The sequence below is a fragment of the Artemia franciscana genome, chromosome 13 (genome assembly GCF_032884065.1).
Source record: "Artemia franciscana chromosome 13, ASM3288406v1, whole genome shotgun sequence".
In the NCBI taxonomy this organism is placed as follows: domain Eukaryota; kingdom Metazoa; phylum Arthropoda; class Branchiopoda; order Anostraca; family Artemiidae; genus Artemia; species Artemia franciscana.
Window position 1 is genome coordinate 5,276,398 of NC_088875.1, and position 17,728 is coordinate 5,294,125.

The 17,728-nt window shown below is 34.2% G+C and overlaps 1 protein-coding gene across 1 annotated transcript in view; it reads right to left on the reverse strand.

Moving 5' to 3' along the window:
* Nucleotides 1-17,728, reverse strand: part of LOC136034427 (cytochrome c1, heme protein, mitochondrial-like) — a 49,672-nt gene that overhangs the window by 21,880 nt on the left and 10,064 nt on the right. The window contains exons 2-3 of the mRNA XM_065715602.1: nucleotides 6,239-6,286; nucleotides 3,129-3,277 (exon numbers count right to left, since the gene is read on the reverse strand). Coding sequence (XP_065571674.1) covers nucleotides 3,129-3,277; nucleotides 6,239-6,286 — 197 coding nt within the window. The remainder of the gene's footprint in view (nucleotides 1-3,128; nucleotides 3,278-6,238; nucleotides 6,287-17,728) is intronic.

Below are 17,728 nucleotides of genomic sequence, written 5' to 3' on the forward strand. Positions count from 1 at the left end.
TCCTAGCTGTGTTCCTAACTTTCTTCCCTTAGACACCATTGGCAACTTAACAAATTATTTTCCTGAAATTGTTCAACCCATCTTCTACTTTGTCAAATTTTAAATCTCCAGTTTGGTATCCAACTCTTCCTGAATAGGAACTTCCCGAAAGGTAGTTACATCCCGAAATTTCAGCTTTAAACTAACCCTGGACATAACTAGATGGTGATCTTTACTTTTAACATCAAAAGCAGCACTCCTATATATCCTAGCATCTTGTGTTGATCCTGTCAGTCTTTGGTTTACAATAAAATAATAAATAAGATTATTATCTGTCTTACAACCATGTGAAAACCATGTTAACTTATGAACCATTTTTTCACCAAATTCTGAATTGATTATAACTAGATTGTTGTTTCTACAAAACTGCAGGAGTCTGTAGCCATTACTGTTTTCTTTTCCCACACCAAATTTACAAAAATATAAATACCATATTTCTACCTGGGACTCTGTTTATTTGTTCCTGTAACTGTAAGTAAAATTCATCTGAGTCACTACTATCTCCGTCATTCAGCTCTAAAAGGGTATATACTACTATGACTGATATCCTGCACTTTTCAGTCATCAAATGAGCGATTAGTATTTTATCTTCCCAGCCTAAACAGGACTTCGCAGCTTCCTTAATCATTATCATCCCTACTCCCTGTCTTAGTAAATAAATTCTACACCACCTAATTTATATTTCCTGCTCCTGGGCCGGGGAGCCCTTTGGAGAGGCAGTTGTTCGTAGATCTGAATTTTACGCCCTACTGCAGTTGTCCTCCTATAGAGGATTCGTCCACGATGGGTTTATCATTACGATGCAATTTAACCCATTACTGGGAGAAGATTTGTAACTCATGGAACGAGTAAATGCACCGGTGAGTCCTGTTGAGTATACACTTGAAGGGCCTTCTTCCAGTTTCTATTATGGAACCTAAGGAACAAGATCCCCCCTCGGTCTGCGGCTACTATAGAGATACCGTACACATCTGTGGGGAGTTCTCCTATCCGCCATCTGAGATGCACTGAGTGGCCTTGTGAATGCCCCTACTGAGCAGTAGACTTACAGATCTACTATGACAACCCTAAATCTACTATGTCAAACCTAAATCTACAATGTCAAGCCTAAATGTACTATGTCAAGTCTAAATTGTCTATGTCAACCTTAAATCTACTATCTGAATCCTAAACCTATATTGTCAAGCCTGAATCTACTGTGTCGAGCCTAAATCTACTCTGTCAGGCCTAAATCTGGTATTTCGGGCCTAAATCTGCTATGTCTGACCTAAATCTACTATGTCAAGCCTAGGCCTACCATGTCAAGCCTCAATCTATTATATAAGCCCTAAATCTACTATGCCAAGCTAAATCCTCTATGTTGATCCTACATCTACTATCTCAAGCCTAAATCTATAGTCATGCCTGAATTTACAATGTCAAGCAAATCTACTATGTCAAGCGAAAATCTACTGTGTCAACTTCAATATTTCCACTCCCGAAGATTGTAAAACTCAGAGAGTACCTCAAACCTAAATATTTTCATGGCTGAAAGCAGAGGAGTTTATATTGCTCCAAGGTCCTGCCTCACTAAAAGTGTCCTAAAACACATCAATCTTGTAAACATCTAAATGTTTTCACCTAACAAAAAATTGTATCCCCCCTCCCCAACATTAAAATGAAATATGCCTAAAATCTCCCTCCCCCTGACATTAAAATGACATTGCCCTGAAATCATCACTTAAAAAAGTTGCTGGTGCCAAATCAGAACAATTTTCATAATTTTCACCGATTTTTTTTTTCATTTGGCCTCAAAATGTCTTAAAAACTTGCTTCAATAAATGATCTGTTTTTATAATTGTTAACTTCTGGCTATACGGACTTAGAAAAATTTAGTTGCCAAATCAGAAATTTACAAGCTCAAATTTGCATTTAGTAGTAAAATGTCTATGATGGCTACAGATGTTAAACTTTGTACCTGATATTTTTAACCTGACTTTTTTTTAGTTTAAAATGATGTGGCTTGAATGTGTTCTACATAACTATACTCTCTTACTATCGGTGTATACTATTATATACTATCTGTGGCCTATATACTTAATCATAAAAAAACTCATTTTCTACAAAATACTTGAACAAAATTCAACTTTTTTTTCTCTGACAAAAATTTTAATCCCATTATTAGAATCATCATTAATCTTAAGTGATGAAACTGATGAAGAAATAATGGTTATGCTGGAGATAAAGCTTCGTTTTCTAAAGCACAGATCTACGCCAGATTTCATATTTAGAACAAAATAATAGGCTGTTTTTTCAAAATATTTTTTTTTCAGCAGCAATTTTCTTTTTAAAATGTGAGAAATTAGACTTAACATTTTCAAAACCCATTTTCCAACCACTTTTTAAGACTGAGATGATAAGAGACCTTTGGTATTAATGATGAGTGAGAAAGTCTTATATAATTTTTCTTATAGTATCAAATCTGTTTTCATAGTTTTGCCCGAATGTGGGCCTTTAGCAGTAAAAAAAAAAAAGAAGAGAAGTTTAACTATTAACAAACAATGCAGATTTAAAGCAAAATTAATAAAAATAGGCAAAACTTTCCAAAAAAAAAAAAAAAAAAACAGGGATCTAAAATCACTAGGTATCTCCTTTTTAATTTATCATTGATCAAAGTATTGGTTTATCACAGTTACTTTTGTTGATTATATTATGCTAGATTTTCCACAATTGATAGAAAGTTTTGGAACAGCAATTCCACAATTGATAGAAAGTTTTGGACTCCCAAATTAAAAAGAGCAATATGTTCCCAAAAAGGTTAATATAATTTAGCTAAAGCATTACAATTACACTGTCCACGAATTGTAACTGTTCTAACTTAATTTGTTTTTAAATAGTCAATTATTTTTTTTATACCTTAAAAACTTGTATGAAATACAGAAGCTAAAGAACAAAATATTAATTGATAGGAAAAGCCAGAGAACAGACAATAAAACCAAAGCATAAAAATTTAAATATAATACAAAGATTCAAGAAAAGGAAAATTAAAACAATAGTTCCAAAAGATAATATTAAATTCATTTAGTAGACAATACAAAAAATTTAAATACCTTGCATGGTCAAATGAATCAAAAATACCATTATGGCTCCAAGAATATACCGGGGGGTGTGCATCCAATCCTGAGGCTTTTACAGACTGATCAAGAGCCAAACAGAGAGCAGCACCTCCTCCAATTAAGGTTCCACCAACAGTTAATAGCTATAAAAATAAGCAATGGATCATAATTAAGGATAGGTCTTCACATGGCATTCTTTTAACAAATTTTGCTTTTTAGGAATGACTTATTAAATAGGATTTCTTTAATTGCTTATAACTTTAGAGGTATGAGAGTTTAGCTTTATGTTGATAACATACAAGAAACAAGGAAATGCACTTTGCCCCCCCCCCCTCCATAATATTGATTTAGAAACCATAATACATTTTGTTTTAATGTTCCTGCAAAAACCTAAAACAAAGACACTTCATAAGATAGAAATTTAAAACCTTTTTTGTACAACATTACTTGGATCCAAACAATTTTTAACATGAAAACATTTTTTTCGTAAACCGGAAAAAAAAGCTAACTAGAAAACAATCCTAGCAAAAAATTTTGACTAATTTTTTATTACAGAAGTAAAACATGTACTAAGCTGGTTCTTCATAGCTGTCACAAAGCAAATAAAAACAACATCTGGGATTTTACAATTGTTTATCATGCGCCTTTTAACTGTGGTTCTTACCAATATCTTTTACTCAAAAACAATTCCCAGTTCATTTTACTCAGTGGCAACTATTAATAATTTTTTCTTTGCTGGGGGGGAGGGGCAAAACCTGTAATTTTGACAATCTAGGTGGGGGGGCAGTTGAGGGGCAATTCGAGGATTTTAAAAATGTATTTTTTTAAATACAGGCAGAGAGGACACCCCCCCCCCCCACAACTCATTGGCTGTACTGATTTTATTGTCGTAAATCTCTTTGATTTTGAACAATGTATCTTTCCAAAATTCTCAGCATTATATTTATTGAAGAGGAAGAAAAAGTCATTTTAGAAAGACGTAGATATGAAATAAGTTATTTCTAGGTTTTTCCTAGCCATCGAATTGTCAAAAATGTGTAATTTCATCAACATTTCTGCATACCCCTCCCCTGTTAAAGCCATGGATATCATCTAAACAGCTTGTTTTTTTCTCTTTTCATTCAAAAAAAAGTTCCAAGGTTACACATAAAGTTTCAACAAAATAATATATTCAAAACAAGGAATATCAACTAACAGTAAATTTGGGATTTATTATGCAAGTAGACAGATTCTGTCACTATGGCACTGTGTAGCATAAATTTGTTAACACTATACACAAGTAGAAATTGTAAATACATTCATGAACACTATTCAGTGGGGGGGGGGGACAATTCGCCTCTCTGATATACTTTGATCTAAAATACTTTTATGGGTATTTCCACTGAAAAAATCCGTACCCATTTCCTATATTGCGTGAATTGATACCCATGAACATATTTAAACATGTCTACTAAATCTAAAGACTTATAGCTTTAAGGAATACCAATATTTACAGGATATTTAACTATATATTATTAATTACATAACAAGAGGAATATTGATCACATAATATTTTGCATACATAAAATGTCTTTTTAAATTTCAGAGCTATTCATTGTAATGTATATTAATTTATCCTAATAATGAAAAGTTGGAAAACCCATTCCATCTTGCCTAAAAAATCTTGGTTTAACAACACTTCTTGATTACTAAGGTCACTGCACCAGCCCTACAGTGTGTTGCTACAGCAATACTTGATCTCTGGGTCCCAAATTGCCAATTTAAGGGCCAAACCCACTGTTCCACTACAGGACAAAAGTTTGTTTCTTCCTTAAAAGAGACCTTTCATGGTGCCTGAACCCAAGGCGCTAGACAATAGCACCAATGAAGCCTCCCATATGGTCTAGTGGTTAGGATAGCCAGATTCCCCCCAATTTGTCTAGACTACATTTGAAAGCTGCACCAGACCTGAAATACATAGGAAAGCATTTTGAGTCCTGGTTTTCTTGTTATTTGGTATGGAATAGTGGTAAGTGGTGTGACTGTAAACTCAGCAACAGTCACTAAAAAACATGGATGCATTCAGACTGAGCACATGAATACATGTCAACAGACTGAATAAATATATGTATTCAGGCATTAGTTAATAAACTGTTTTAGGTTCAGAGTTAATCAGCATCAAACTCAAAGTAAATACATATTAAAATAGAATTTCCACCTGGAACATACCCTAAATCACAGAGATTTTATTCACAAGAACATCTTGTGATTCAACACCTTTTTATTCCCTTCACTGGCTTAAAATTCAACAACGGAGAACCAATCAGTTGGATTTACGATTTTGTTCTTTTCACTGGATGGGACTGTATGGGTAGTTGTAAAATCACTCAGATTTGACAAAGGTTGGGTTTATATGTCTCTCCATAAATAAGGAATAATGTGATTGGTTTACAAAAATATGTCACAGACATAAACCAATGAAAGAGAAACATGCTTTACCATGAATCTAGAGAAATATTTTTTTTTTTCAATGGCTACTATAAAAAACTACTAGTAGTTCAAAACTACTATCATTATCTCCTTACCTTATTTTGCTTTCTATGACAGTGTGTAGACATTGACAAGCCCTGACTTTGCTAATTTCTTCTTACAAAGCAAACAAGAGCTAACTTAATTAAGGCTAAATCACATTAAATAAAATTAAATTAATTAAAGTAGATAAACTTAATTTACAGCCAACAAAACTGATTCTACCAGCAGCATCAACAGTTTTAAAAGGTAACCATGAAAAACTTTTCCAGAAACACATATACAAAATATGTAAAAAGAAGTTTTTCACCAACAAACTTGTCATCTTACAGAGCTCCCTTACTGGAACAAGGGAGAATTTGTCTTATTACAAACAAATGTGATTTAAGATGATTTGTCTTACTACATACAAATGTGATTTAAGATAAAAATCAAGGTACAAACATGAGGAGTGGCATTATCTTTGGATTCTCTACAAATAGGTTAGACTAAATAAGATTAAACTGTAATCAACAGATCTCAGTTGCATATTTGCCATTTGAACCCATGCCATATTTGTTGTGTATTTCTTAGAATTATAATTCAACAAAACTTACTGTTTTCTGTTTTGTTGATATTTCCCTTAAGGTTGACAGCTGGGCAACCTAAAACAGATAAATAAGTGTTAAAAAAAAGAATGTACACCAGCATACCTGTAGAAGAGTCTAGAGCTAAAAATATCATGGTGAGCAAATGCCTCCCTCCCACAACTGGTGCCACTGAATAGTAAACATTAACCCCAAAGATCGGGCTACTGCCACTACAACTAACAACTCGTAACACCACCAAGCCATCTGAGGCCATCACAGCTATGCATGCTCCTCCTCAATCTTAATCTACTAAACGTCTCCCTCTTTACACCTTCCAAGGAAGATTTTGTTTCCCCTAAATCTTTCTTTAGAATGTCTTCCCATCCCAAGTGCAAACAACATGCTTTCCATTTAGCCTTAGATAGTTGGCCAAAACAATAATCTTTGGCAATCTATCATCCTTGATCTGCAGAATGTACTCTAGCCATCTCAAACTTTGTCCTATTATAGCTCTAGATAGCAGGACTGGATCACACTTTTTGTACAGTATACTGTTTAAAATACTATCAGTCAGCCAGGTATTCAAAACACCCCATAGGCAATTTCTCTGGAAAACATCAAGCAAATCTTTGTCTTTTTTTTAAGTACCCATGCTTCAGAACCATAATTTGACTACTGTCATCACTGTAGCTTCCAATATTCTAATCTTGGTTCAGAGACTTATAGTCATATTTCCCAAAACATACCTAAAATATACAACACTAGTCTAGCTATATTTTCTAAAGCAATACAAAAAGTAGTCATTTCAAGCTTCACATGACAACTTCAAATTATCATAAACCATTGGAGAGCTAACAGTACCTCCCCCAGCTAAGAATCACCAATGTCTGCAGGCAATCACTTTTCAACGTTAAAATTTATCCTACTTAACATCTGGTAATCTAACCAAAACAGGAAACATCTGGGATTTTAATCCTACATTAAATTACCAAGGACGTCAAAATAAAAAAATGTTATCCCCTGAATCCACATTAGGTCTATTCATACCTTAAAATAGTGATTTTAAGATTTTTATTTTGGCTCTTTCTAAACTATAAAGCTGTAGGGGCAGTGTCATATTTTGTCAGCAGTGTCATGATGAGCCATGAAGATAAACAAGAAAAACTAATTATTTAAACTTGACAGTCCCTTTTATCTTTTAAATTCAAACATTAATAATCTATTGATACTGAAGAGAAAACTACACCTTCAAAGGAAAGCCACATCTTTTTAAGGTGTTTGGTGTCATGTATATTTCTTTGCTTTTTAATCTGGTGCCTACTACTACCAAAATCTGCATTACTGCATATGGAGGTGTTTTTTAAAAGGAATTAAATTTATGATTTTCTTTAGTTTTGAAAATAAACATATGTAGTGGTGCCTTCATTTCGTATTGGTTTCATTAGTGTAGTTATTCATTAGTGTATTAACTGTATTTCATTTTCACCATTATTGGTATTTTCACATTTCCTCCTGAAGAGTCTACAGACAAGAATGTTACCAGGCTGACTTTGGAACCATATTGTTTGGTTCTGGTAGGTAGTGCATTACCTTATGCATTATGGTAGGAATGGGAGGGGGCGTTGAAATGAAATTAACAAAAAGCAACATTTAAAATCTGATTTAAACCTTCTAAACATAACAAAGTTGAACTTTGCTATTAGCCTACAGCATAGTGTTTCTTTTGGAAGAGGGAGGGGGGGGGGGTTTATATTTTTATTGTGAGGGGGGAAAGGATAGACAAAGAGACACTTCAAGAATGAAGCATTTTAAATTCTATCAGTGAAGTTTCAGTCTTGTAAAGTAGCTAGGAATCAGTAAAATTCTAGATGATGGGCTGTTTGCTATCTTAAAAATTAGTTGATTTAGGCCATGGGGAGTTCTTTGAAGAATATACCTCCTGCACTAACCCCTCCAAGGGTCGCCACTGCCCTTATCTGAAATTTTGTCCAATACTATTGTTAGGGTTAGACAGCCAGTAGTCAGGCTCCTAATAATTACTCAAAACAGTTAAATTCCTGTAAACTTCCACTATACTGCCTAAAAGGCGGATTGTTTTACCTTTGAATTTGTCAAAACTTTTGAAAAAAAAATATATGATTAGCGTGAATGCACAATAACAACTATTTTAAATACACTGAAAGTCAACAGTGGAGCCTAATCATAGACATACATTTTCAATTTGAGACTAAATTTGGAAGATACAGACTAACCTTGGACATTAGATCTCAAAATTAGAACTAAGTATCTAGATCATATATGCACTTTATCATAGATATATTTAATAGAAGGCAAATATTATAAATCAGAATAATTGTATTCAAAATAGGCTAGCCTATGTTAGGGTGTAAGAGTAACTTTTGATTAAGCATAAATAGCAACAAGCAAAAATTCCAAGATTATAGTCAGTCAATACTTGCTAGTCTAGTACTAGCCATTTGCCACTCCTAACTTTTTAAAACTATCTCCATCACATCTAAGAATACAAAACAACCATCTATTTGCAAGAGATACATTTTAGTTAGTGTGAAAGATATGCTGTCTAAATTTGGTAATATTATTTACATTTACTGGATAAACGAAAAAGATTCAAAGTGGAAACTACAAATACATTCTTGAATACCAATATGGAGAAGGGACAAGAGTTGTCCTCTCCAAAACACTTATTCAAAGTATTTTTCCTTTTTGTTCATATTTCCCCTTTTCAAAAATACTCCACCAGATTTAAAATACTTTTTTGTATTTTTTTTTTTTAATCCATTTGCCCCCCTCAACACATATTTTGCTAGTTGATACTCATGAGCACACTTAAACATATCTTCTAAATCTTGTACTTGTAGCTTTACAAGCAAACAGAAGAGTGGCTAAAGGGCTCTCCTCTGGAGATGGAAGATTGAATTTTGAGTCAATCTTGACCTCAGGTTGCAAACCTGGAGATCAAACCCAGGTGTAGCAACACACTGCAGGGCCATCAAAAGGATAATCTGGGTTGGAGCAGTAGCTAGCAACCCAGTTAAAGATGATCATGTCTAATACTAAGAAGTAGAATGACCCATAACTCCTAAATATTATGGAGTAAAAAATTAAGGAGTAGAGAACTGGTTTTCATGGATGGTGTGAATATTTTCTGAAGAATTATTTATCACCTTAATCCATCTGAGAACTTTAAGGTCTTCGAGACTGGTAGTGCTCTTGGGTTGATAATTGCCAGATGAATCTCCACTTCTTTTTCTCCTGCTCCTTGTCAAGTTGGTTTTTGAAGGACTGGATGGAGGGAGCACTGACGGTTGAATCTTTCAGATGATTTCAGAGGCTTATGACTCTTCTTGAAAAGAATGATTGGCAAGTTCTTGATGATTTTATAAACATTCTTAACCAGTTTATGTGCCATTGGCAGGTCTTTGATAAAAACAAGATGTGTACACCTTGGGAATGTGAGGAAATCCTATTACCATTTTTTATGCCTATTTCTCTTGCTCTTTTTTTGCTTTTTTCTTACGCATTTCTACTTGTCAGGATTCGAGTGGTTTCACCTTTCCAAACTTTACAACAGTCTAACTGTGTTCCATCTTCTTGCTATGTCCCCCATTTAGAAATTTTTCTGCTTCTTAGAAATTGCCAAGTATATTTTAAAAACGTACAAGGATTTGTGGGATCATGTACCATCATTAGCTTGTTTTTTAATGATATGTTTCAATGTTTGATTTGGTTACTTTAATGTAAGGCAAGTGTTGTGAACCAGAATAATTGTATTCAAAAATAGGCTAGCCTGTAATCAAACAGTTCGTGGTAACGAACTGTAGTAAAGAGCGGCCCGGCTCAATAGAAACCAAAACTCTAAAAAATGGAATTTTGATACCAATAGCTGCATCAAAAGAATCGCATTTTAATGCTGATTTTAAATATATAAGTTTCATCAAGTTTAGTCTTACGCGTCAAAAGTTACGAGCCTGAGAAAATTTGTGTTATTTTAGAAAATAGGGGGAAACACCCCCTAAATTGTAATAGAATCTTAACGAAAATTACACCATCAGATTCAGCGTATCAGAAAACCCTACTGTAGAAGTTTCAAGTTCCTATCTACAAAAATGTGGAATTTTGTATTTTTTGCCAGAAGGCAGATCACGGATGCGTGTTTATTTGTTTGTTTGTTTTTTTTTTCTTTTTTCCTTTTCCCAGGGGTGATCGTATCGACCCAGTTGTCCTAGAATGTTGCGAGAGGGCTCATTCTAACGGAAATGAAAAGTTCTAATGCCCTTTTTAAGTGACCGAAAAAATTGGAGGGCACCTAGGCCCCCTCCCACGCTAATTATTTTCCCAAAGTCAACGGATCAAAATTCTGAGATAGCCATTTTATTCAACGTATTTAAAAAAACCTTATAACTATGTCTTTGGAAACGACTTACTCCTCCACAGTCCCCGTGGGAGGGGCTACAATTTACAAACTTTGACCAGTGCTTACATATAGTAATGGTTATTGGGAAGTGTACAGGTGTTTTCAGGAGGATTTTTTGGTTGGGGGGAGGGGTTGAGAAGAGGGGGATATACTGGGGGAACTTTCCATCGAGGAATTTGTCATGGGGGGAAGAAAATTTCCATGAAGGGAGCGCAGGATTTACTAGCATTATTTAAAAAAAAAAACGATGAAAAAATAAATATGAAAAAGTTTATTTCAGCTGGAAGTAAGGAGCAGCATTAAAACTTAAAACAAACAGAAATTATTACCCATATGAGGGGCTCACCTCCTCCTAATACCTCGCTCTTTACGCTAAAGTGTTTTTAGCAATGTCAACTATTTATTCTACGGCTTTTGTGATTCAGGGGTCATTCTTAATGAATTGGGACAAAATTTAAGATTTAGTGTAAAGAGAGAGGTACTGACGAGGGGGCGAACCCTCTCATATGTGTAATAAAAACATGAGAATAAAACATTCTTTTCGTAAGTTAGTTTATGAGTTACGTATATCTTTTACTAATAAAAAGATTCGTAAAAAATTAAAAGTTCTAGTTGCCTTTTTAATTAACCAAAAATTGGAGGGCAACTAGGCTTCCTCCCTCGCTCTTTTTTTCTCAATATCATTCGATCAAAATTATGAGAAAGCCATTTAGCAAAAAAAAAAAATGCAAATTTCGTTTCAATTATTTCTCTGTAGAGAGCCAAAATCAAAACATGCATTGATTCAAAAACGTTCAGAAATTAAATAAAAAAAACAAACAAGTTTTTTCAACTGAAAGTAAGGAGCGACATTAAAACTTAAAACGAACAGAAATTACTTCGTATATGAAAGGGGCTGCTTCCTCATCAACGCTACTGTTTTTTACTGTTTTAAAAAGAAGAGTTGAGAGAAAGAGTCAAACTTTAGCGTAAAGAGCGGGGCGTTGATGAGGAAGCAGCCCCTTTCATATACGAAGTAATTTCTGTTCGTTTTAAGTTTTAATGTCGCTCCTTACTTTCAGTTGAAAAAAATTGTTTTTTTTTTTATTTAATAGGATGTAAGAGTAGCTTTTGTTGAAGCATAAATTAAAAAAAAAACATCAAACATTTCAGTTTTGGTAATCAAAGGTCAGGGGCATCAAGAGGGAGAAGGAGTGGAGGTAGTTACTTCAAAATACCTTCCTGGAACATACTTTAGTCTGTAGATTCATTCCTGAAAGTTTCATTTTCCTAACCTAAACCCTTTCCAAGATAGCTAGAAGTCAATTAACTAGAATTTTACCAGTTCAATTTATAGGTACACAGGTTGAAAAATGGCTAAATGTATAGGACTATAATTTGGGCTATATATCTACATATTAGAAGGACAAAAGGTAAAATTCTAGTTAATTGACTTCTTGCTATCTCAGAAAGGGTTTAGGCTATGAAAATTAAACTTTCACGGATGAATCTACAGACTAGAATATGTCCTGGGAAGGTATTTTGAAGCAAATACCTCCACTCCTCCCTCTAGAGGGCCCTGACCTTTGATGACCTTTAAAAATATGTGTGTTATAAAAGTGAAACTTTGCAAAATAGATCTTCTGCTTAATTGAAGTACAAAAAATTGTTTTCAGCTTCATAACTTTACTCAATTCCAATTTATAAGGTTTTAAAGATATGCAAATACATTTCCTAAATAAAAAACAAACCATTGATATGGCTCAAAATTCTACTCAAATAACAGGAATTGCATTTTCAGAACTAAAGGCAGACAAAAAGCAACTAGTAACTGAAAATTAAGGTAAAACATTGTTTTGTCAAAATTTCATTAGGTATAGACCTGTCATGTACCCAAGTTACAGGGCCCTCTAAAGGGAGAAGGAGTAGAGGTGAGTACTTTAAAATACCTTCCCAGGACATACTTTAGCCTGTAGACCCATCCCTGAAAGTTTTGTTTTCCTAACCTAAACCCTTTCCAAGATAGCAAGAAGTCAATTAACTAGAATTTTACCATTGAACCAACTAGGATGAAATAAAGAACCAGAAAAACACATGGAAAATATATGGTAAAATTCTATTTAATTGACTTCTTGCTATCTCAGAAAAGGTTTAGGTTAGAAAAATGAAACTTTCATGGATGAATCTAAAGACTAAAGTATGTCCCGGGAAGGTATTTTGAAGCAACTACCTCCACTACTTCTCCCTCTAGAGGGCCCTGACCTTTGATGACCTTTAAAAATATATGTGTTATAAAAGTGAAACCTTGCAAAATAGATCTTCTGCTTAATTGAAGTACAACAAAATTGTTTTCAGCTTCATAACTTTGCTCGATTCCATTTTATAAGGTTTTAAAGTTATGCAAATATATTTCCTAAATTTTGAAAAAAAAAACATTGATATGGCTCAAAATTCTACTCAAATAACAGGAATTGAATTTACAGAACTAAAGGAAGAGAAAAAGCGGTAAAATTCTAGTTAATTGACTTCTTGCTATCTCAAAGAGGGTTTAGGTTAGGAAAATGAAACTTTCAGGGAGGAATCTACAGACTAAAGTGTGTCCTGGGAAGGTATTTTAAAGCACCCACCTCTACTTCTTCTCCCTCTAGAGGGCCCTGAAATTTGCCTAGATGACAGGTCTATACCTATTGAAATTTTCACAAAACAACATTTGACCTTAAATTTCACTTACTAGTTACTTTTTCTCTGCCTTTAGTTCTGGAAATGCAATTCCTGTTATTTGAGTAGAATTTTGAGCCATATCAATGTTTTTTTTTCAAAATTTAGGAAATGTATTTGCATATCTTTAAAACCTTATAAAATAGAATTGGGCATAGTTATGAAGCTGAAAACAATTTTGTCGTACTTCAATTAAGCAGAAGATATATTTTGCAAGGTTTCACTTTTATAAGACACATGTTTTGAAGGTCATCAAAGGTCAGGGCCCTCTAGAGGGAGAAGGAGTGGAGGTAGTTGCTTCAAAATACCTTCCCAGGACATACTTTAGTCTATAGGTTCATCCCTGAAAGTTTCATTTTCCTAACCTAAACCCTTTCTGAGATAGCAAGAAGTCAATTAACTAGAATTTTACCGAAAAAGCAACTAGTAACTGAAAATTAAGGTAAAATGTTGTTTTGTCAAAATTTCAATAGACCTGTCATGTAGGCACATTTCAGGGCCCTCTAGAGGGAGAACGAGTGGAGGTGGGTACTTTAAAATACCTTTCCAGGATATACTTTAGCCTGTAGACCCATCCCTGAAAGTTTCATTTTCCTAACCTAAACCCTTGCCAAGATAGCAAGAAGTCAATTAATTAGAATTTTACCAAATATATCATTTTGGCTACATACTTGGATATTAGGGGGTTTAGGGGCAGGCTACTTTTTAAGGCTGGGCAAAGTTCTACTTTTTAAGAACTAAACTTAGTAGGACTGGAGTATATTTGGGAGAGGAATGAACTACCTTAGGAAATACACCTAGGGCTAAACTAGGCCAAGGCTCCATCAGGAATCAGTTTTAAAAAAAATAGGCGAAGCTTACATTGAATGGTACAGGCCTAGCCATCTTTTTGTAGGCTACAGAAAATTGATCTGAACTCTGATAAATTTAACCCTAGCCAACAGTGACCTCAACCTACTAGCCAAGTTAGGCTCCAAGATCCTAAGCTGTCCTAGTGATTACATAATCAAAAATTTTACTGAAAAAATTAGTAGAAACTGGTCAAAAAAGGGAATTAACTATTGTCGACATAAATACCTGTTGTCCTTTTGACAAGCTGTCTTGGACAAAATTGGCTTGGCTAATTTTGTTGCTACTCCCGCCATTTTACAGGCTATAACCTTTTGAGAGAAAACTCTCCTAAATAAATCTTTTCTTCGACGAATAAAATTTATTGGAGTCCACACACTAGCCATAGACAAAATTGTATGGGATACAATTGAAATCATTTTACGGCACTAATTAATTTGGTGCTTGTGCTCGTCTATCCTTAGGTTTTCAGGCTTCTACCACGTATTGTCGTCATCATGCAGTGGCCCTCAGTACACTACACTCTATAAAGGTGTGTCTCATGAATTGAGGTTTGCGGGTTCAATCCCACCAGTAGCAAGGGATAAATGTCAAAAAGGAATGATTTCTCAATATAAGTATGTGTTCATGTATATTGACAGGATTTTCCTTAAAGCTGGTAAATTTCTATAATGGACTTTAAAGAAGTAATGACGTCACTTTCATTTAAAAGCATTTCAGATGGTAGAAGGTGTGACGTCACTTCCATTTAAAAGTATTTTAGATGATAGAAGGTACGACGTACCTTCGTACGAAGGTACGACGTAAATAAAAATTTTGACATTTTATATTTTTCTTTGCCTATGTAAATTGTTTTGTTTACACTGAGTTTTACAGGTTTCAAAAATTTCCCTGCTGTCCTAAATGAACGACATAGCCTGAGCTCAGTGTTATAGGGAAACAATTTGTCATGCTCAGATCAGAGCGTCTTATCAATTAGTTCATGGTAACAAACTGTGGGTAAAGAGTGACTTGACACTATAGTATCTGAAACCATAAAAAATGAATATTGAAGACGATAGATACATAAAAAAAAACATTTTATGCCAATTTCAAAGTTTAAGGTTGCCCATCAAAAGCTATGAGACTCAGAAAATTGGCTTGGTTTTTAAAAAAAAAAGGCACCCTCAAAAAGTCAAAATATATTAACAAAATTTTTTTTTTTTTCATTTCAGTTTCTAGAAATTCAAAACTTTTTTATTGTCCTTAATGAATTAAATAGCATTGGCTCAAATAGTTCAAGGGATACGATTTGTCATGCTAAGATCAGCACGTTTTATTTAACAGTTTGTATATAAACTGTTAATAAGGAGTGAATCGGCCCAATAGTAATTAAAAATCTAAGAAAAGGATTTTTGGTTAAAAACGGTACACCAAATTTTTGTGCTGATTACAAATATATAAACTTCCTTAAATTTAATAATACCCGTCAAAATCTACAAGCCGGAGAAAATTCGTCAATTTTAGGAAAAGGGAGAAGCAGCCCCAAAAAGTCCGGTGATCTTAATAAAACGGTAGAGTCAGATTTAGCATACCAGAGAGCCCTACTGTAGCGGTTTCAAGCTCCAATCTACGAAAATTTGTGGTTTTTGTTGGAAGAAGAAAGACCACGAATAAATGTTTATTTTTTCGTCCATGATATGATCGTATTGAACCATTGGTCCTATAAGCTTAACAGAGTTCATTCGAACGGGAAGCAAAAGTTCTAGTGCCCGTTTTGAGTTAGTATTAAGTTTGGAGGGTATCTAGTCCCCTCCCGCAACCATTGTCCGCTAGAGACCAATCAAAATTATAAGATAGCCATCTGATTTAGCATAGTAAAAAGGTCTAAAACTATACTACAATAGACTAATCTGAACGAGCATTTTTGTTTGCCATGCTGTAACTCGCTGTATAAATTTCCATGCTTAACAAAAACATGGCAGGGACAAATTTTTTCCAAGCCCCTGTCCAGCTGAATGCATAATTACACACCGGTTCTAAGTAGTGTCGTTTCTAACCTTACTCCGCTCCCTCAACCTGCTCTACTTTTTTGCAATGGCAATAAATTTCTGGATTTGTAAGTAGTTAATCAGAGTAAATCAACGGTGCTAACAAGGGATGGGAGGAGAAGGGATCGTTTATCCTTCTTCTTAGATTTCTCCTAATATTCGAAAACATTATTGTTGTATTTCGATTGAAAAACATGTTTCTTTCATTAAAATATAGTCCAATAAACAACAAATTTGAACCCAACCTATAATTGAAAAATGCATTTTGCCCTGAAAAAAAAAATAATAATGACAGATGGTAATAAGCTTACTTAAGCTATGAATCTCAGGTAATTGATTTTTTCAAACGATAATTCTGACAGGACCTGTGTCTGTCATCATCAGGTGCAAATTCAAAATATTTCACTTAATTTAACTTTTCACTTAAACTGTTATTATGTGTTGAGACTAATGTGACTGCCGAAGAAGCAGCTGGACTGTTTCCAGATCACCAATTTAATCGTTCGCCATTTCTACTAATCTTTTCTAGTTTTTCTGGTTATTCATCGTTTTTCCAAACGCTCCATTCCTCTTTTGTTTTCGACAAACCCCCACCCCCAAAAAACATTTTGAAGTAATTTTGATAGTTTTAATTTATGGGACAATAAATCCAATATATGATGATTTTATCTCAGATCACCATTTAATGCTCTATCTAAATATGGTAGCCAGTGGTTACCCCTCCTGAAAAATAACCCCAGAAATATACCCCCACAGAGAACATACCCCCCCCTTGCAGCTGGTTGGTCTACAATCACTTTTGACTTGTAAAAAAGGGACTTGAACTCTCAATTTCTAATCTAATGAGCACCCTCAGAATTTTCTGCGACTAAAAGGTCTTGGTGTGATGAAGAAGGGCAGTCCACTGTTATATGGAATAAATTCGGCTCATCTTGGGGTTTAATATTACTCTTTACTTTTATAAAAACAGCACAGATCAAAAATATTACCAGAAATCATAAGGGAGAAGATATCAATTTCATATTTTCGATGCGTTTTTTAAGGTTTCTTTTGTAACTAGAGTATCAAAGTATACTTCAATTATTTTTCTACTTTGAAAACAATTTTGAAGTATTCGCTGCAATATCAGCCCAAAAAGTTTTCAGCTAGGAGCAGAGGTGTAATTTTGTCAATACCGGGGGGGGGGAGCAAACTTCGAGTCATTTTTCCCAAATCATGTGAAACTGACAGTGAAAACTAACAATTAGTAACATATTAACATAAAAGCGAAAATATATTAATGAAAACTGACCTGTTTCTCTTGATACTTGAATTATGCAGGCTTGTCTTAATTTTGACTAGATGTTTTGTAAAAACAAATTTCAGCAGGCGGGGAGGGAGTGTAAACTAATGTCTGGGGGACAAACTTGGGTCTGGAGGGGCCATTTGGAGGGAACAGAAAATGACAAAAATAAAGAAGAAATTTATCACAAAGATGAAGAAAATCAAGAAGAACAAGTCAATCAA